Genomic DNA, 21,203 nt, shown 5'->3' on the forward strand with positions numbered 1-21,203 from the left:
ATTTTGAGGGTTTTGGAATCTTGCTCTGTGATGAGGTGGAAAAAACCTAAGCTGGGGTGAGAGTGCACATGACAAAGCAAAACACCATCCAGGTGAGTTATTTTGTTGGTATTTTTATCTCCACAGGGTGAGTGAAAAGCCAGTTCTGTGACTTCCCTGTGGTCCTCCAGCCTCCATTACAGTCCCCTGAGAAAAGTGTTAGAAACAGGAAGTGCTAGCATCTCTGTTCACGTAAACAGTGCTCTCCAAGAGAACACAGCATCCTTCAAAGGCAGTATTTCTCCAAAGATCCCATGAAAGGCAGGGGTGTAGTTCCACCCAGAGTAAAGGGAGCTTTCCGTTTTGTGATGAAGAGCAGAGCTGGTCTCTGGCATTAGATGTGAATTTCAGAAAAAAGCCTCACTCGATGCTAATTCATGGAGAGCCTCATCCACTGAGATAAACTCAGGAAGAATTGGCCTTAAGGTGATTAAAAGTCTCTACCACTAGAGAAACTATGTGAGGAATCGAAATCCCTAAGTTCAAGGTGCTCTTCTCACTGGAAACTTCAAAAGATCTCAGATTTGGGCCATGTAGTGGCACAACTGGTACAGCACACATAGTGCATGTATAAAGTTTTAAACCCCAGTCCCTACTTCTATGGAGAGAGGCTTCATGAGCAGCAGAGCTGGCCTGCAGTTATTTTTCCTCTCTTCTCTATCTCAAGGAAAGAAAAAGGAAAAATAAAAAGACTATCAGGAGTGGTGGGGCCATGCAATAAAACCCCCCCCCCCCAGCTCTAACTTTAGTTGTAAAAAGAAAAATAAGTGGAGCTATAGAGAATGTTCCATTCACATCTCTCATGCTTGGTTCTAGCCATTCCAGCTTACAGTGCTTGTAAGGTATTGAGTTCTGTGCTTAGTCCTGCAGCTGCTTTCAAGATAAAGGATCAAAGCTGCCTTCAAGTTCCTTCCCCCTGGAGAGGAAGGGAGAAATGGACAGGGAGGCAAAAAAGGTTCCTTCTCCATCAATAGCAGTAGGAAAAACCTCCGTCCATTCATCCATCCATCCATCCACTCATCCATCCACTCACCCACTCCTATCCACTCACCTATCCACCCACCCATCCACTCACCCATCCATCCACTCACCCACCCCTCATCCATCTACCTACCCAACCACCCAACTGTTTACCCATTCATTCATCTACTCACTCATCCATCTGTGCATTCATCCATCTACCCATCCCCACCTTTCCATCATCTACCAGCCAACTCTCCACTCATCTGTCTATCATATATGCAGAATCATCTCTGCATGCACTACGTATCTACCATGAATACGTGGCACTGGGGAATGAACCCTGGGCCAGTGATCACCTGCCTGCTCCAACGTTTTCATTTTTGATAGTGGGCAGGAGAGACATCGGTCCACACCACTCCACCAACCACGCAGCTTTCCCCCAGCTGTCTGTTCATGGTACTCCCAAACGGTGCCAGGTTTCAAACCCAGAGTCTCAAGCATAGCAGGGGCCCAACTTTCTGGAAACCACTCAGGAGTGTTCTATTTACAGTCAACATTTTATTTGCAATTTGTTGAAGTTGGCTTCCATGAAACTATTTTTCTGCCCAGAGCTGAAAGATTGGAAAGGACCTGGCGCCCAGGATGGGGGAGCCGCGCCATCTGCTTGGAGCTCTTAGTCTGGCTCTGAGGCGCGCGCCCGCGGTGGACGTGAAGGGGGGCGCAGCATAGCGCGTACGCCGTATAGCTCCGCCCCTCTGCTTTCCCCCTCAAGCACCACCCGCCGTGGCCCCGCCCCCCCATCCTCTGTGACCCGCTCCTCCTCCCCGTGGCCCCGCCCCTCAATGGCTTCCCCCAGTCCTGCCAGGGCCCTTCCCCTTCCGCTGTGGCTCCTCCCCTTTCGCTATGACCCGGCCCCCACGTGGCCCCGCCTCGCCGTGGCATCGATAAGCCCCGCCCCTCGACAGTGGTCACGCCCTCTCTCCGCCCCCGGCCGCGATACGCCGAGGCGCAACATCCGAGGCAGCGGCCGCGAGTAACCCCGCGCGCGACCTTTCCCCACTGCGCGTCCGCCGGGCGCCGCCGTCTCGCCTCACAGTGCCGTCATGGCGGCGCTCAGCAAGGCCATCCCGCACAACTGCTACGAGATCGGCCACACCTGGCACCCGTCATGCGGGGTGTCCTTTCTGCAGATAACCCAGGGTGCCCTGGAGGAGTCCCTGAAGATCTATGCGCCGCTCTACTTGGTGAGGGCCGGCCGCGTGGGCCGGGGTCGGGGGCAGGGGACACTCACTCCCCGGGACAGAGTGCGACGGCCGGGGGACCCTCACTCTCGCTGGACGGGGTGCGGCTGCTGGGGCCTGGAAACCCCCACACTCTGGGACGGGGTGCGGCGGGCGGGGGCAGGGGAGCTCCCCACTGTCCAGGACGGGTTGCTGTGGGCAGGGGGTGCGCGGGAGCTGTCACTTCAGAGCCCGCTGTGAGAAGCAGGGGCCCAACTTGAGGACTTAATTTGGGGCTGTGTACCTGGGGGCTCCCCGCTTCCTCTACATCGCTCCAGGAAGAGGGGTTCCCTTTGCATGGCCTGCCCTCTCCCCCTTCTCCCCTCACTTCATCTCATCCCCCGCTACTTTTGATTAAAAACAGGTCATGTTTGACAGCATGTCCCTGAAGCCTCAGTGTCTTTTCAACCTCACAGGACAGAGCCCTGGCGGAGACGTGGGTGACAGTTTGCAGTGTGGCCGCAGTGGGCTGCCAACTAGGCAGATTGTTAGCCTGCTTTCCAGGCAGGCCTTCCCCGTTTGGAGCTTCAAACAGGTCATAGCTGGAAAAAAGTGTGCATCGCAGAGAACTGCTAGCTATAGAAGTGACTTTCTAAATGATTTCACCTGCAGCAAACCGCCCCCCTAGTCCCTACTTTTCCCCCCCTGGTATTAAAGATTTGTTATTTTTAGCTCTTGCAATACTTGCTTCTCATTTTCGGGTAGAGATGATTATTATTGTTATTATTTTTCTTTTCCGTGCTTCCAGAAAGTTCCATTCAGCAGTCAGTGAATTCTTGACTTTTATTTGAGTGGTATTTTGCCCTTAGACCAGACTGTGCTTGAAAATGTGTCATGGCCGTATCTGAAGTTCTGATTGGAAAGTCTCTTGGTTGACTGCACAGATAATATGGTGCATCAGCTTCATTTTTGTCTTATCAGGAACACCCCCAGGGTTCTAATTCAGTAGATGTGCGCAGTGCCTGAAAGTCTGCATTTCTGTCAAACTCAAGGGTAATGGTGATGCTGATAGGCTAATCACCTCATTTTGAATGCTAAGAATGTAGAGCAGAGGCAGATAATACATTTGATTTTAACCTGAGGGCCAAGAAGCCATGAGGCTGAGACTGAATTTATTACTGAAACTGGATATTTCCTAATTTTTTTTGGGGGGGGAAGAAGGGCAGATATTTTTCTTTGAATTTATTTTTCCACATGAATTAGGTGGTCAGTCTGTGACTTAGTTTTTTTTCCTTTTCTTTTCAACCCAGTATCTACAAACATTGACATTTTATTTTATTTTATTTGATAGAGGGTGATTGGAAGGGAGAGGTACAGAACAAGAGAGGCAGCTGCAGGTCTGCTCTGCTGATGGTGAAGCTTCCCCCCTGCAAGTATGAACTGGGGCTTGAACCCAGGTCCTTGTGTGTGCTCTACCATGTGTAATATTGTCTGACCCCATGTTATTGAACTTTTAATATTCAGTGACAGAAAATATTGCTCCAGCCCCTAGAGGACTGTGATGTGGTTAGTGAGAATCTAAGTGTTATTTCACCTTCTGACATTCCATGGTACTGATATTCGTTCATTCATTTATTCATTCACTCACTCACTCACTTGCTATTTGTTTGCAACCTTGACCACCTACTGGCTTAGCTCCAAGATAGGGAAGTTCAAGAACACGTTCAAGAGTCAGGAACAGAGATTCTTCTGTTCCCAGGAGGTGGGGCTGGGGGCAGGGAGGTAGGGAAAGGAGCCTGTGTTCTCCCATGATATCTTCATGCAGATTAAATAACTTCTCCAGGGTACACTTTTTATCTCATTTTGACTTTGTGTCCTTGATAGCTGTGCATTTCAAACTTTGGGTCACTACTGGGACAGTGGTTGTGAAGGTAAATGATGATGGGCATTGTAAGTGAGTCTGGAGAGAATGGAAAGCTGAGAGAGTACCTTGCTGGGAGAAAGGAGAAAGGTCATCCCCAGACAGTTATGTTTCAGTTACTTTTAGATGTGTGGCTGGGCTGCCAGGAGCAAAGAGGGACACTGTGTTCAAGAGTGTAGTCCCAAGTGCTGGGCTTCAAGGTGGTATGTGGAGAAGGAGGCTTTTGAAAGAGATCAAACCCATGTGAATTTGAGTCTCAGTTCCATTAATCACTCGTTGACCTTGTGCAAGTTAGTTTGTCTTTCTCTGTGAGGATTAAATCAGACCACATGGAAGATATATCATAGATTTTCTAGTCATAGTAGGTCTTGAATTGTTGGGCCAAAGTGTAAAGTTCATGGATGGTAGCCAGGGAAGAGCTCTTGGGAAAAAGCATTTGATTTGGGCTTTGAAGATAAGGCTGGAAGGACATAAATTTTTATAGTGTGTATAGAATACTGACTAGTGGCAGAGTAGTGTGAGTTGAAGCAGAAATCGAAGTGGTTGTGAGAGAAGCAGTATGTGTACTGATTGGTTCAAAACAAGTTTTGTGGGGCCTGTGCAGCTGCAAACTCTTGTAGATTGCCCACATTAAAAAATTGTTTTTAATTTAATATTTTGGATAGAGACAGAGAGAAGTTGTGAGGGAAAGGAGATACAGAGATAGAGGGAGACACCTGTAGCACTACTTCACCATTCATGAAGCTTCCCCCGTGCAGGTGGGGACTGGGTGCTTGAAACTGGGGTCCTTGCACACAGTAATCTGTGCACTCAACCATGTGTGCCGCTGCCTGACTCCTAGAGTGCACATATTACCATGCACAGGACCTGAGTTCAAGTCCCCGATCCCCACCAAGGTTGGGGGATGGGGGTGGGGAGAAGAGCTCCAGGAGTAGTGGAGCAATGCTGTAGGTATCTCTCACCTCTTCCTACCCCCCCCCCCCCCCCAAACACAACAACTAAGGGCTGGGTGATACTGCATCTGGTTGAGTGCATACATTGCATTTCACAAGGACCTGGAATTCTAGCCCGGGTTCCCACCTATATGGAACAAGAGGTGAAGTGGCACTGAAAGACTGACTCTCTTTCTCCTCCTCCTCCTCTTCTCGTTCTCCTCCTTCTTTCGTCCTCTTCTTCTACCTCCTTCTCTCTCTCTCTGCTCCCTCTCAATTTCTCTTTGTCTCTCTATAGAAAACAATCCAAGAACCAAAACTGGCCATTGGGAGCAATGGAGTTGTACAGGCATTGATCCCTAGCTATAGCCCTGGTGGAAAAAAAAATGAAAAAAAAAAAGCAAATTTTGTATATAAGTGAAGACAGCATATTTATTTGAACACATGTGCTTAGACCTAAACATAGTTTATCTGATTTACTCCTTATTCAGGTCTACTTTATCTTTATCTCATAGTAACAAAATTAAAGGTTAGACTGACAAAGTAATTTTTAAGGTTTAGAGCTAATAAGATCTTTAGTTCACCTGTAGGCTTTATTTTTATTTGTATTATTTTTAGATTTCAGGTCAGGCCAAAAATTAGGCTAAAGAAGCCATTGGGGGAACTTTCTTTTCTCTTCCCCCTTTTCTTCTTTTCCTCTTTTGGATCAAAGAGGTTAGAAATGCAGAGTGTTTGAAGACTGGAGTCTGGTAACACTGGGTAGACCAGATTAGAGAGAAGGTGGAAGAGTTGACGGAAGAGATATACCAGGTGCTCGGGAGAGCTGATTTCCATGGAATCCTGCCCTGCAATTTACTAGCAGTGTGATCCTTGGAGATGACCTGTCTCTTTGACCTTCAATATGCTTGCTTGGAGGAGGATAATTACACCCACTTTTAAAAGGGGATGATAGCGTGAGTGAGGAATTGCAGTTAGCACATTGTAGCTGTGTTGCTGTTGTTAAAAACAGTGCAGTGGAGGGAATGGGGACACGGAACTCTGGTGGCGAAAATGTGTGGAATTGTACTACTGTTCTCTCATAATTTTGTAGTTCAATATTGAGTCACTAATAAAAATAAATAAAACAAACAGAGGTTAATAATAATCTGCATCTCTGTCCCCAGTGAGAAGGCTGGCTTGTGTTCAGAACTTGCATACAATTTCAGCAAGGACCTAACACCATGAGTGCAGGTGCAAATGTATGAACTCATGACTGGTGCTGGAGAAAGGAATGCTAAAGTCCTGTTGGAGAGCATAGAAGAGCAGTCCTAGAGGCATTTCAGGAGAGGCCTTTCATCAGAAGAAAGAGTAGGACTTAGAGACCCAGAGTGGGTAGGCAGCGTGAGGCTACTTGTTCATTCTTTTCAGAGTTTGGAAGGGCAGTTGGTTTGGGGCAAAATTGTACTTTCTTTATTTATTATTAATTTTTGTTGTCAGAGATCTCACCATTCCAGGCTGACTTTTTCAAATAGACAGAGAGGGAGAAAGGGGAAGACACTCCAGTACTGGAGCTTCCTGTGTTGCAATGGAGGCTGGGCTTGACGTGGGTCACATGACAAAGCAGATGCACTCTCCCAATGAGCTATTTTACTGACCCTAGGGGCAACAGTTTTAATCATGGGTGTTTTCTGGAATCTATAAAATGGGCCTTGTATATCTGCTTTTCATCTGGAATATTACCATGTACACTGTACTAAACCAATCTTCCCCCCACCCCTTGTTTTATACACTGCTTCTTCATGTATTTTTGTTTTTCTTATTCCCAGTCAGGGCCTCAGTAATGTAATTTCATCACTACTGACCAACTTTCATTCAGATAGAGAGATGGAAAGATACTGCAGCACTAGAGTTTCCCCCCAGTGCCATGGGACCAGTTATGTGGTGCCAGGACTCAAACTTCACCGTGTTCATGACAGAACATGCATCCTACCCAGCAAGATGTCTCTTTCTCTTTCAGTATGTATCTGTTCTTTCTTATTTATTTATTTCCTTTTGACTAGAGCACCATTCAGCTCTGACTATTGGTGATGCTGGGAATTGAACCTGGGACTCTTTGCACGAAGGTCCTGTGTACAACCTCTGTGTATCTCCCAGGCTCTTCATTCTTTTTTTTTTGTGGTATCTACAATTGTCTTTAGTCAGTGTTCACCTATTACTGCTTAAACCATGTAGCTGTAGTATTCATTTTAGCTTCCGAGATCAGACGAGATTGGGCATGTTCAGGGTGGTATGGCCGTAGACAGTAGTATTCTTTTGAATGGTGAATTTTTTTTGTACAAAATTTATCATTTGTAAAAAACAAAACAAACAAACAAAAACTCAGATCGTATCATCAAATTACTTTATGTAGTCTATTTTTTTTTTCCTCCAGAGTTATGGCTGGGGCTCAGTGCCTGTACCACAAATCCACTGCTCCTGGAGGCTATTTTTTCCCCTTTTGTTTTATCATTGTTGTTGTTATTATTATTGTTGTTGTAATTGATGCCATTGTTGTTGGATAGGACAGAGAGAAATCGAGAGAGGAGGGGAAGACAGAGTGGGAGAGAAAGATACACACCTGCAGACCTTCTTCACCGCTTGTAAAGCAACCCTCTGCAGGTGGGGAGCTGGGGAGCTCAAACTGGGATCCTTGTACTTTGTGCCATAAGGGTTTAACCCACTGCGCTACCACCCGACCCCTGTAGTCTGTTTTATTATTTTTATTGTTATTATTTTATTTTTTAAAATTTCTTTATTGGGGAATTAATGTTTTACTTTCAACAGTAAATACAATAGTTTGTACATGTATAACATTTCTCAGTTTTCCACATAACAATACAACCCCCACTAGGTCCTCTGTCATCCTTTTTGGACCTGTATTCTCCTCCCCACCCACCCCAGAGTCTTTTACTTTGGTGCAATACACCAACTCCAGTTCTGGTTCTTCTTGTGTTTTCTCATCTGATCATGTTATTCAACTTCTGCCTGAAAGTGAGATCATCCCATGTTCATCCTTCTGTTTCTGACTTAGTTCACTTAACATGGTTTTTTTCAAGTTCCATCTAAGATTGGTGAAAATGGTGAAGTCACCTTTTTTTTTTTTTTTTTAAAGGAGACATTAACAAAACCATAGGATAGGAGGGGTACAACTCCACACAATTTCCACCAACAGATCTCAATATCCCATCCCCTCCCCTGATAGCTTTCCTACTCTTTATCCCTCTGGGAGTATGGACCCAACATCATTGTGGGCTGCAGAAGGTGGAAGGTCTAGCTTCTGTAATTGCTTCCCTGCTGAAGATGGGCATTGATTGGTCAATCCATACTCCCAGCCTGCCTCTCTCTTTCCCTAGTATGGTGGGTCTCTGGGGAAGCAGAGCTCCAGGACACACTGGTGGGGTCGTCAGTCCGGGGAATTCTGGTCGGCATCCTGCTAGCATCTGGAACCTGGTGGCTGAAAAGAGAGTTAACATACAAAGCCAAACAAATTGTTGAACTGTTATGGACGTAAAGGCTGGAGTACTGGTGATGAAGTGTTGGGGGGTACTCACTACAGACTATTGTGTACTTTTGCTTTCAGGTATATATTTTTCCCTAGTTTATGGATACGTGTGAACGTATGCTCTATCTCAGGGGACCTGGTCTATATCTAAGTTTTGGAACTTTGTTAGAAAGTGAACCACCTGGAATGGAATTAGAGAAAACTATGAATGGAAAGGTCTCACCCGAGTAATGAAGCTGAAGGGTTGTCATTTCACACCTGAAGTCTCTGAACAGAGTCTGAAGTGAAGCATGCTGAGGTGGCACTCCTTGTGTTGATTAGGTTGTGATCAGTGGATACAATATTATTTGATAAGAATTGAGAGAAGCATGCAGGAAAGTGTGCCCCACCCTAAGGTTCCAGGACTGAGGGAAATATAGGCTCTATAGTGGAAATGTGAGGTTCCTGCTGTCTTAGGGTTCAAGAAGACAATGGATAGTTATTGTTATCATCATTATTTGGTAATTGGGTTAACTTTGCAAAGTCCCTTTGTTAGGTTTTGCTGTACAGTACCCAACATCTTGTATATAGCTGTGCCAGAAGTCACCATTTTTAATAGCTGAGTAGTATTCCATTCTGTATATGTACCACAACTTGCTCAGCCACTCATCTGTTGTTAGATACCTGGGTTACTTACAGGTTTTGGCTATTGCAAATTGTGCTGCTAAGAACATATGTTTACACAGATATTTTTGGATGGGCATGTTGGGTTTCTTAGGATATATCCCCAGGAGAGGAATTGCAGGATCATAGGAGAGGCCCATTTCTAGCCTTCTGAGAGTTCTCCAGACTCTTCTCCACAGGGGTTGGACCAATTTACATTCCCACCAGCAGTGCAGGAGGATTCCTTTGACTCCACAACCTCTCCAGCATTTGTTGCTGTTACCTTTTCTGATTTATGACATTCTCATAGGAGTGAAGTGGTATCTCATTGTTGTCTTGATTTGCATTTCTCTGACGATCAGAGACTTGGAGCATTTTTTCATGTGTTTCTAGGCCTTTGGGATCTCTTCTGTGGTGAAAATTCTGTCCATGTCCTCTCCCCATTTTTGAATGGGGTTATTTATTTTCTTGTTGTTGAGTTTGCAAGCTCTTTCTATATTTTATTAGCCTCTTGTCTGATGGTATATAAAGATCTTCTCCCTATCTGTGAGGGGCCTCTTTGTTTGGGTAGTGGTTTCTTTTGCTGTGCAGAAGCTTTTTAATTTGATGAAGTCCCATAGATTTATACTTGCCTTATATTTTGTTGTAATTGGATTCGTTTCATTGAAGGTGTCTTTAAAATTTTTGCGGAAAAGAGTTTTGCCATGGAATTGGGGCGGTAGCGCAGTGGGTTAAGCGCACGTGGCGCAAAGTGCAATGACCTGTGTAAGGATCCCTGTTCCAGCCTCTGGCTCCCCACCTGCAGGAGAGTCGCTTCACAAGTGGTGAAGCAGATCTGCAGGTGTCTATCTTTCTCTCCCGCCTCTGTCTTCCCCTTTTCTCTCCATTTTGCTCTGTCCTATCCAAGAACAATGATACCAATAACAACAATAATAAGCATAAAACAACAAGGGCAACAAAAAGGAATAAATAAATAAATAAATAAATACTTAAAGAGTTCTGCCAATATTTTCCTCTAAATATTTGATAGTTTCTGGTCTGACATCCCAAGTCCTTGATCCACTTGGAATTTACTTTTGTATTTAATTCACTTTCATTCTTCTGCATGTTTCAACCCATTTTTTTCTAACACCATTTGTTGAAGAGACTCATCTTTTCCTGCGCACCTTTGTCAAAGATTAGATGTCCATAGGTGTGGGGGCTTACTTCTGGGCTCTTAGTTCTATTCCACTGGTCAGTATGTCTATTCATGTTCTAATATAAAGCAGTTTTGATGACAATGGACCTATAGTACAATTTGAGATCTGGGAGTGTGATGCCTCCAGTTCTGTTCTTTCTTCTCAAAATTGTTTTGGGAGTTGTAGGTCTTTTCTGGTTCCAGATAAACATTTGTAGCATTTGTTCTTTTTTTTTTTTTTTATTAAAGAAAGGATTAATTAACAAAACCATAGGGTAGGAGGGGTACAACTCCACAGAATTCCCGCCACCCAATCTCCATAACCCACCCCCTCCCCTGATAGCTTTCCCATTCTCTATCTCTCTGGGAGCATGGACCCAGGGTCATTGAGGGTTGCAGAAGGTAGAAGGTCTGGCTTCTGTAATTGCTTCCTCGCTGAACATGGGCGTTGACTGGTCGGTCCATACTCCCAGTCTGCCTCTCTCTTTCCCTAGTAGGATGGGTCTCTGGGGAAGCTGAGCTCCAGGACACATTGGTGGTGTCTTCAATCCAGGGAAGTAGCATTTGTTCTATTCTCCTAAAAAATGTGGTTGGGATCTTGATGGGGATAGCATTAAATTTGTATATGGCTCTGGGTAGTATATTCATTTTGATGATGTTAATTCTTCCAACCCATGAACATCCAAACCATGAATATCTTTCCACTTCTTTGTGTCTTTTTCAATTTCCTTGAGTAGTGACTCATAATTTTCAGTATGCAAGTCTTTCACTTCTTTGGTTAGGTTTATTCCTAGGTATTTTATTGTTTTTGTTTCTTTAGTAAAAGGAATTGATTTCTGGATTTCATCTTCTTCTAACAGTGTTTGCATAGAGGAATGCCACTGACTTTTGAATGTTAATTTTGTAGCCTGACACTTTACTGTATTTCCTGATGATTTCCAAAAGCTTCTTGCTGGGTTCCTTAAGTTTTTCTATGTGTATTATCATGTCATCTGCAAATAGGGAGAGTTTGACTTCTCTTCCAATCTGTATTCCTTTAATTCCTTGCTCCTGCCTGATTGCTATGGCAAGAACTTCTAACACTATGTTGAATAATAATGGTGATAGTGGGCAGCCCTGTCTAGTACCTGATCTGAGGGGAAATGCTTCCAGTTTTCCACCATTAGGTATGATGTTGGCTGTAGGTTTGCTATATATAGACTCCACTATCTTGAGGAATTTTCCATCTATTCCTAATTTTTTTGTAGTGTTTTGATCATAAAGGATGTTGGATTTTGTCAAAGGCTTTCTCTGCATCTATTGATATGACCATGTGGTTTTTGGTCTTGGTTTTATTGATGTGGTGGATCACGTTTATTGATTTATGTATGTTAAACCAACTTGCATCTCTGGGATAAATCCCAGTTGGTCATGATGAACAATCTTTTTAAATACTGCTGTATCTGGTTGGCTAGAATTTTGCTCAGTATTTTAGCATCTATGTTCATCAGAGATATTGGTTTGTAGTTTTCTTTTTTGGTTGTGTCCCTGTCTGCTTTTTGTATCAGAGTGATGTTGGCTTCATAGAAGCTGGAAGGGAATATTCTTTTTTTTTTTCAGGATTCACCCAAGTTTGCCCATTTCTGGACTTTAATAAGAAAAAAGGATCCTTTCCCAACTTCAGACCAGAGAGGTTCTAGACTGTTTTTTTTTTTTTTGTGATATAGAATATTAAGAAGGGGTAGAAGAATTCACTGTGTACTTAAGATCTTAGTTCTATCATCCTAGTTCTATTATCCTGGATTACATAATCACTACACATTAACCTGTGTTTTTCCATCTACCCACTTCTCACTTCATATACACTGAATTGTTGATGCTGTGTCAGGACCTCCAGCCCCCACACACTGGCCACTGAGATATATCCTTCAACCTGCAGGGCTCTGAGCTCTTTTTTAAAAAATACTATTATTAATGATTTAATAATGATCATACAATTCCCACCACGAGTTCTGTATTTCATCCCCTCCATTGAAGGCTTTCCCATTCTTTTTTTTTTAGATTTTTTTTTAATTTAAGAAGGGAGACATTAACAAAACCATAGAATAAGTGGGGTACAGTTCCGCACAATTCCCATAACCCGATCTCCATATCCCATCCTCTCCCCTGATAGCCTTCCCATTCTCTATCTCTCTGGGAGTATGGATCCAGGGTAGTTGTGGGTTGCAGAGGGTGGAAGGTCTGGCTTCTGTAATTGCTTCCCCGCTGAATATGGGTGTTGACTGGTTGATCCATACTCCCAGTTTGCCTCTCTCTTTCCCTAGTAGGTTGGGGCTCTGAGGAAGTGGAGCTCCAGTACACATTGATGGGGTCGTCTGTCCAGGGAAGTCTGGTCAGCATCTTGCTAGCATCCAGAACCTGGTGGCTGAAAAGAGAGTCAACATACAAAGCCAAACAAATTGTTGAACAATAATGGACCTAAAGACTGGAATAGTGCAGATGAAGTGTTGGGGGGTATTCCCTGCATGCTTTTGTGTACTTCTGCTTTTAGGTATATATTTCCCCCTAGTTTATGGGCACATGTGTACTTATGCTCTATCTCAGGGGACCTGTACTATATCTAGGTTTGGGTACTTTATTGGGGAGTGGACCACCTGGAATTGAATTAGAGAATACTATGAAAGGAAAGGTCTCACCCGAGTGATGAAGCTGAAGGGTTGTACCTGAAGTCTCTGGTCACAGTCTGAAGTGAAGCATGTTGGGGTGGCACTCATTGCATTGATTAAGTTGCAATCTGCGGATTCAATATTATTTGACTTGAATTGAGAGCAGCATGCAGAAAAGTGGGCCCCACCCTAAGGTTCCAGTTTCTTGGGATGAATGACTGAAAATGTCCAATAATTCTAGTTCTAAATCTATCTCCTTCTTTAGCTCCCTTATCTCTTTATTGACTTTTGCCTGGATGATCTGTCCAGTTGAGAGAGTGGGGTGTTGAAGTCCCCTACTATGACTGTGTTGCTATTAATATATTGCTGTAGCTCTTCAGTAGATGTTTGATGTATTTAGATGGCTTCTCATTGGGTGCATAGATGTTAATAATTGTTATGTCCTCTTGATTGACTGATCCACTGAGCATTAAGTCCCTCCTTATCTTTTTAAATTTTATTTATTTTAAAGTCTATCCTGTCAGATATAAGAATAGCTGTTTCTGCCCTTTTTGTGAGCTATAGCTTGTATGATAGTTTTCTATCCTTTCACTTAGAGTCTTGTGTTTGTCTTGTTGAGTTAGGTGGGTTTCCTGTAGACAGCATATTGTTGGGTTGTGTTTTCTGATCTATCTTCCTACTCTGTACCATTTAATAGGTGAATTCAAGCCATTGACATTTACTGATATCAAAGATTGAAGATATTTTAATACCATTCTTATAGATTGTTAGAGTGTTCTGATAGATGGCATATTTATGGTGGTCTGTTTATAGGAGACCTTTCAGAACTTCTTTCAGGGCAGGCTTGCTGATAGTTGATTCTTTCAACTGTTGCTTGTCTGAGAAGGTTTTTATGCTTCTATCTAATCTGAATGACAGTCTAGCAGGATGCAGTAGTCTTGGTGGAAGGTCCTTCTCGTTGAGCACTTGATAGATATCTTGCCATTTTCTACTGGGCTGTAGTGTTTGTGTGGAGACAGTCTGCTGCTAATCTTATGTGTTTTCCTCTGTAGGTGACTCTTTGTTTTTTTCTTGCAGCCTTCAGGCTCCTTTCTTTATCCTTAGAATCCTTTGCATTCTTAATAGGCTGTGTCTTGGTGTCTTTTCGTCTGGGTTAATTCTGTTTGGGATCCTCTGGGCTTCTTGAACCTTTATGTCTTTGATGTTGTGAAGAGTAGAGAAGTTCTCAGCTATTATGTCCTGAAGAATGCTTTCTTCCCCTCCCTCTGTTCCTTCCTCTGCTAAGCCAATAATGCGTATATTGTTTCTTTTGAAGTCATCCCATAGGTCTCAGTTTTTGTTTTCAGAATCTCTTAATCTCTTTTTGAGATCTCTTACTTATTTTTTAGTTGTCTCTAATTTCTCCTCGATCTTGCTAATTCTGTCTTATGCCTCATTTATTCTTTTTTTTTTTTAATTTTTTTATTTAAGAAAGGAGACGTTAACAAAACCATAGAATAAGAGGGGTACAGTTTCACACAATTCCCACCACCTGATCTCCATATCCCATCCCCTCTCCTGATAGCTTTCCTATTCTCTGTCCCTCTGAGAGTATGGATCCAGGGTCGTTGTGGGTTGCAGACGGTGGAAGGTCTGGCTTCTGTAGTTGCTTCCCCGCTGAAGATGGGTGTTGACAGGTTGCTCCATACTCCCAGTCTGCCTCTCTCTTTCCCTAGTAGGGTGGGTCTCTGTGGAAGGAGAGCTCCAGGATACATTGGTGGAGTCGTCAGTCCAGGGAATTCTGGTCGGCATCATGCTAGCTAGCATCTGGTGGCTGAAAAGAGAGTTAACATACAAAGCCAAACAATTGTTGAACAACCATGGACCTAAAGGCTGGAATAGTGCAGATGAAGTGTTGGGGGGATATTCCCTGCAGACTATTGTGTACTTCTGCTTTCAGGTATATATTTTTCCCTGGTTTATGGGCACGTGTGCACCTATGCTCTTATCTTAGGGGACCTGGACTATATCTAGGTTTGGGGACTTTATTGGGGAGTGGACCACCTGCAACTGAATTAGAGAATACTATGAAAGGAAAGGTCTCACCCGAGTGATGAAGCTGAAGGGTTGTCATTCCACACCAGACGTCTCTGGACACAGTCTGAAGTGAAGCATGCTGGGGTGGTACTCGTTGTGTTGATTAGGTTGCAATGACTCATTTATTCTATTCTCTCTCCCCTCTACTGTTTTCTGGAGTTCATCTATTTTGTTACCTTGTTCTGATACTGTTTTAGCTTGTTCAGGTAGTTGTGTTCTTAGCTCTGTTATTTCAGCTTTCAGCTCTCTAAGGACTTTGAGATAATTAGTGTTTTCTTCCAGAGTCTCATTTGTTGATTCTGCATTTCTGATGACAGTTCTTTCAAACTCCTTACTCACTACTGTGATTATTTCCTTAACTAGTGTTTGTATGTTGACCTCATTATTTAGTGCTTCAACCATTCGGGAGCTTTTAGCTGGACTCTTGTCGTGGTTCATTTCTCCAATATTTCTTCTCTTGGCTTAACCATTCTTTTTTTTTTTTTATTTTAACATATTTCTTTATTCCCTTTTGTTGCCCTTGTTGTTTACTGCTGTTTTTTAGTTATTATGGTTGTTGTTATTTATGTCATCATTGTTGGATAGGACAGAGAGAAATGAAGAGAGGAGGGGAAGACAGAGGGGGAGAGAAAGATAGACACCTGCAGACCTGCTTCACCACCTGTGAAGCGACTCCAGTGCAGGTGGGGAGCCGGGGGCTAGAACCGGGATCCTTACACTGGTCCTTGCTCTTCGAGCCATGTGCGCTTAACACGCTGCACTACCGCCCGACTCCCAACCATTCTATATAGTATGTTATGAGGTCCCTCTCTCAGTACTATTCCAATTACTGATCAGTCTTGCCTGTATTGTCTTGTGTCTACGTAATGTACTTAAAGAGTTCACTACTGTGGAAATTAACAGTTGTTTCAATATTATTTTAATCCCTGTGTTGGAGCACAGTGACTTAAAGCCTGTTTTGTTCCTTTTCTTCCTAGTAGGCTATGGGAGCGTGAGGGCTTTTAAACTATAAGTAGGCTTCTTGGCTTAATCCATCACTTCTGACCAAGAGATAAAGTAGGGTGGTGGAGAGTAATACAGTGGTTATGCAAAGAGTTCTCATACTGCAAACATCCAAAGCTCTAGGCTCAATTCAGCTTCTCTGCCAAGCTGGGCAGCACTGCTGGGCCCTGTGAGTTTCTAAACAAGTCCTGTTTATAGTCTTAGGCAACTATTCATGTTCTCATCAGGAGAACAACATGGAAAGGCTCCCACCACACAGACCCACCACTAGGCCACCAAATTGTAGATCTCCTCCTAAGTTTCCTGGTTAGTGTTCTCTGTTCCCTGGTGTCAGCGCTGGGCCTTCCACCTGCTGCTCCAGCCTCTGATGGTAGTAGCAATGGAGACTCACAGTTGCATTTGGTTAGTCTTAGGGGAATCCTCTCCTCCCTTCAGCTGTCCCCTTGTTGGTGAAACAGACTGGAGGTGGTGCCTCAACTGGTAAACTACTGGACTGTTTGTTACCAGGCATTTTATTGCTCCTTAATTAAGCTCCTTTCTGTCCACAAGCCACATGTATTTGCACTCACCAGTGCTTTGGTGGTTTCCTGAAGTCTTTCTAGTCCTGCCTTGTTGTGGTCCTAGATGATATCCTTTGGTGTTCCTAGTTGACCCGGGAAAGGAGAGACTGTAGTCTGTTTTTTAAGATCATACAAATGAGATAATATATTCTATAATAGTTAATGAAATTACCAGAAATGTATTTCAGAGAGTTGTCTTTTATTTCTTGATATTAGTGATTGCTACCCATTCACAATAAGTGGTAGCCCTCGCCACATACATAAAATTGAAAGAGTCAGTAGCCTGATTAAATTCGATTGCCACCAAATTTAATGAAAGGGCAACATCAGTAATTTGTGACAAATTGAGAATTTACAGTTGTACACTTAGGAGGATTGATTCCATGCTGTTAGTTTTCCTTCCTTCCTTCCTTCCTTCCTTCCTTTCTTTCTTTCTTTCTTCCTTTCTTTCTGCAGTCCCTGTTCATTAGAGACACATTTTCTTTTCTTTTTTTATCTTCTTCTTTTTTAAAAAAATGTATTTATTTACTTATTAATTAATGAGAGATAGACTCAGAACATCACTTTCGCACATGCGATGGTGTATCTGTGTGAAACTTTACCCACTGCCCCACTTCCTGGGATTCAGTTCAAGTTTTTAGATTCCGTCTCTGAGAAACAAACTTGTTCTCTTAGCCCAGGTGGTTAGAAGACCTAACTTAACTATGCACATCTGCTTTACCTGGGTGAATTCCTTTGGACTTTGAGAACAGGGTGCAGGTATTTACTCTTGGGTAAGTTCAGAACGGAACCTTTTGTGCTTTTGGGTTGCCTAGGAGTTTAATTTTCTCTTGCCATTGGGGCTCTTTGCATCTACATGATTTCCTGAAGATTCTGCCTCCTCTTTTTTTTTTTTTTTCCTTTCAGTATCAGAAAGAAATAGAGGGAGGGAGGGAGAAGGAGAGGGAAAGGGAAGGAGGGAGAGGGAGAGGGAGAGGGACAGGGACAGGGACAGGGACAGGGAGAGGGAAGGAGAGGAGAGGAGAGGAGAGGAGAGAGAGAGATAGAGAGATAGAGAAGAGAGATACACCACTGTTCCACCCATGGTGATGCTACCTATGCACTTGGTGCTTCCAAGGGGCTTAAACTCATGTCCTTGTTCAAGTGTGTGCTCTACCAGATGAGCTCTCAGTATTTTATCATTGACTATATTCACTGGGTTTGTAGTATATGGTCTTGTAGGACCATATAGGAGCATGTAGGAAGAGGGAGAGCCAGAGCATGATTCTGGCACATGCAGAGCCAGAGATTGAACTCAGGGCCCCATGCTGGAGACTCTAACACCTTATCCACTGTGACACTTCTTGAGCTGTGGGTAGGGTACTGAATCTTATTAAATGTGTTTTTTTCCTGCCTCTATTGATAAGATCATTTATTAAAATCACTTTTATTGGGGGCCAGGCAATAGCGCAACAGGTTAAGCTCACATGGCAAAGTGTAAGGACTAACACATGGATCCGGGTTTGAGCCCCCGGCTCCCCACCTGCAGGGAAGTCACTTCACAAGCAGTGAAGCAGATCTGCAGGTGTCTCTTTTTCTCTCCCCCCCTCCATCCTCCCTTCTTCTCTTGATTTCTCTCTGTCCTATTCAACAACAGTGACAACAATAACAATAAATAATAACAAGAGCAACAAAAATGGAAAAAAATGACCTCCAGGAACAGTGGATTTGTAGTGCAGGCATCAAGCCCTAGCCATTACCCCAGAGGGAAAAAAAAATAAAAAGGAGAAAAAAAATCCTTTTTATTGATGTACATTAATGATTTGTATGTGTTGAACCATCCTTGCATGTATGGGGTAAATGACACTAGGTCACAGTGTATAATATTTTTTTGTATGTTGTTAAATTTGATGTAGTATTTTGCTGAAAAATATTAAAAAAATTTTTTTATTGTCTATTTATTGGGTAGAGATGGGTGGAAATTGAGAGGAAAGGGGGTGATAGGGAGAGAGACAGAGAGACACCTGCAACACTACTTTACCACTCGCAAAACTTTTTTCCTGCAGGTGGGAACTGGGGGCTCGAATCCCAGTCCTTGCACATTGTAACATGTGCGCTCAATCAGGTGCACCACCACCGATCCACCTGAAAAATCTTTGTATCTGTGCTTGTGAGAGCTATTGATCTGCAATTTTCTCTTTTTTGTGCTGTCCTTTCTTTTCCAGATTGTCATGTGAATGTTGGCCTCATGAAATGTATTTGGAAGTATTTTCATTTCTTCAGTTTTTTTGGAAAGAGTTTGAGAAGAGTAAGCATTAAGTTCTTTGAAGGCTTTATGAATTTACCAACAAATCCATTTGGATTCTAGTTTTTTTTTTTTGGGGGGGGGCGGGGATTGATTACTATTTCAATTCCCACACTTGAGATTGTCTAGTCAAGCTTTATGGCCCAGTATTTCTTTTTCACCCATCATGGTAGGCTGTATTTTTCTAAAAACATATCCGTTTTCTAGATTATCAAATTTACTGGCACATAGTGTTCATAGTCTCTTAGGATTCTTTTTACATCTGTTGTAATTTATCTTCTTTCATTTATTCTGCTAGTTTTTCTCTTTGTGAATCTAGCAGAAAGTTTGTTGTTTATTTTTTTAATAGGTTTTTTTGTAATGCCTTGTTTTTTATTTCATTTTAACTTCGGTTTTTATTATTTGCTGCCTTCTTATTTTTTACTTTATTCTGCTTGATGGAATTTTAGGTGTTAGGTTAACCTGTTTATTTCAGATTTTTTTGTATTGCTTTTAATTTCCATCTTAGTACCATGTTCAGTGCATCCCATGAATTCTGATATTTTATTTGTCGAGTATTTTTAAATGTCTACATTAATTTCGTTATTGACTAAGTTCTTATATAGAAGTATGTGATTGTGTTCCTATTATTAGATGTTTTCCAGTTTTGTTTTTGTGATTGATTTCTGGTTTATATTGTTATCTTTGAGAAAACAAACAACTTTGCTATGACTCATCATTTGGTGGATCCTTGGAAAAAATGTAAATTCTGTTGTCTTGGGGTAGAAAATGTTCTGACACTGTCTATTAAGCCTGTGTGGTCTAGTTGATTTTATAAGGCAGTTGTTTACTTAGTCCCCAGTTGATACATTGGTTGTAGGTGGAATATAAAATCTCCTTGCAGGGGCTGTGGAGGTGACTGAGTGGCAGAGTATACATCCTGCTTGAGTGAGACCCTGGATTTGATCCTTGCTGTTATGTGATGACAAGAAAGACAAAAACAAGCTAGGACATTAGAGATGGTGGAGCAGTACTCTGGTCTCTGTCTCAATTAAAAAGAAATTCTTTACTATCATGGCATTGCTGTTGATGTCACTTTTTAGTTCTTAGTTGCTTGATATTTTTGGGGGGTCCCTTGTTTGGTATACAAACACAGGTGCGCGCGTGCGTGCGCGCACACACACACACACAGAGAGAGAGACACACACACATATACATATATACATATATGTATGTGTGTGTGTGTGTGCTTCGTATTCTGGCTGTATTTATCTCTTGGTCATTATATATTGTCTCTCCCTGTCTCTTACTATTTGTGGATTTATTTTATCTGAGTTAGTACGACTGTTAATCTGCCTGTTAAAGGTATCTCTTTTCTCGCTAGGTTGTCTTCCAAGCTATTATCTTGAGTCTGTATTTGTCTTTGGAGCTAAATTGACATTTCCATAAGCAGCATAAACTTGAATATATTAAGAGTAGAGCTACTCTGTAGCCTTAAATTGGTGAATTCAGATCGTTAACATTTAGGGCAATGATTGAAATACGAACACTGCCATGGTAGTATTTGCCCTTATGATATTTTGGTAGTTTGTTTTCTTGCTTTTTCTCTCATTCTCTTGTGCTCTGATAGCTCCTGTTTGTGTTATATTTGAGTGCTTTTTCCTTCCTCTTTGGCAAAACTTGCCTTTGCTTTGCCCTTTAGGTATTTATATCTTTCTTTAGAGCATGTAAATATTTACTTAGTAGTTCCTTGTTTTGAGAGTAGAAGCTAGTACCTTATAGAGGACCAGCTGATCACCTCTAAAGAAACATTAGGAGTTAGAGTCTTTGGAAATGAAAAACTAATTTGTAGATCATCTTTTGTTAGTTATTGAAAGTGTGTCCCAGAATCACTAACTGGAAAAAAAAAATGAGCTGTTTATTTTATTTCATTTTTCAAAAATGTACTTGCTTTAGTTTAACAAGAAGGATACACAGAGATAAACCGGAGCTTTGCTCAGCTCTGGCTCACGGTGGTCTGGGCATTGAACCTGCAACTTTAGAACCTTAGGCATGGAAGTCTTTTTGCATCACTGTTTTGCTGTCTCTCCAGCCTATCTAGACTATATTTATATTTTAGTATGGTTTAGGAGTCAGGTTTCTGGATTCTAGGATCAAATGTCCAACCTTAGAATTCAAGCTCACTGCTCACTTATAGGAGGGGAGTCCTCTGACAGACCACCTCCCTGCTAAGCCTCATTTTC

The 21,203-nt window shown here is 42.5% G+C and overlaps 1 protein-coding gene and 1 long non-coding RNA gene across 4 annotated transcripts in view; one reads left to right on the top strand and one right to left on the bottom strand.

Moving 5' to 3' along the window:
• Nucleotides 1–21,203, bottom strand: part of LOC107523674 (uncharacterized) — a 591,794-nt gene that overhangs the window by 421,207 nt on the left and 149,384 nt on the right. The gene's annotated exons all lie outside the window — the stretch shown is intronic.
• The window catches only part of TMEM135 (transmembrane protein 135), a 239,084-nt gene continuing 219,864 nt past the window's right edge, over nucleotides 1,984–21,203 (top strand). For 2 of the 3 annotated variants that reach the window (XM_060177393.1, XM_060177392.1), the window contains exon 1: nucleotides 1,984–2,246. In XM_060177393.1, coding sequence (XP_060033376.1) covers nucleotides 2,106–2,246 — 141 coding nt within the window. In that variant the 5' untranslated portion in view covers nucleotides 1,984–2,105. The remainder of the gene's footprint in view (nucleotides 2,247–21,203) is intronic. The other variant, XM_060177391.1, reaches the window with a different exon arrangement.

Source organism: Erinaceus europaeus, chromosome 17 (assembly GCF_950295315.1).
Source record: "Erinaceus europaeus chromosome 17, mEriEur2.1, whole genome shotgun sequence".
Classification (NCBI taxonomy): Eukaryota; Metazoa; Chordata; class Mammalia; order Eulipotyphla; family Erinaceidae; genus Erinaceus; species Erinaceus europaeus.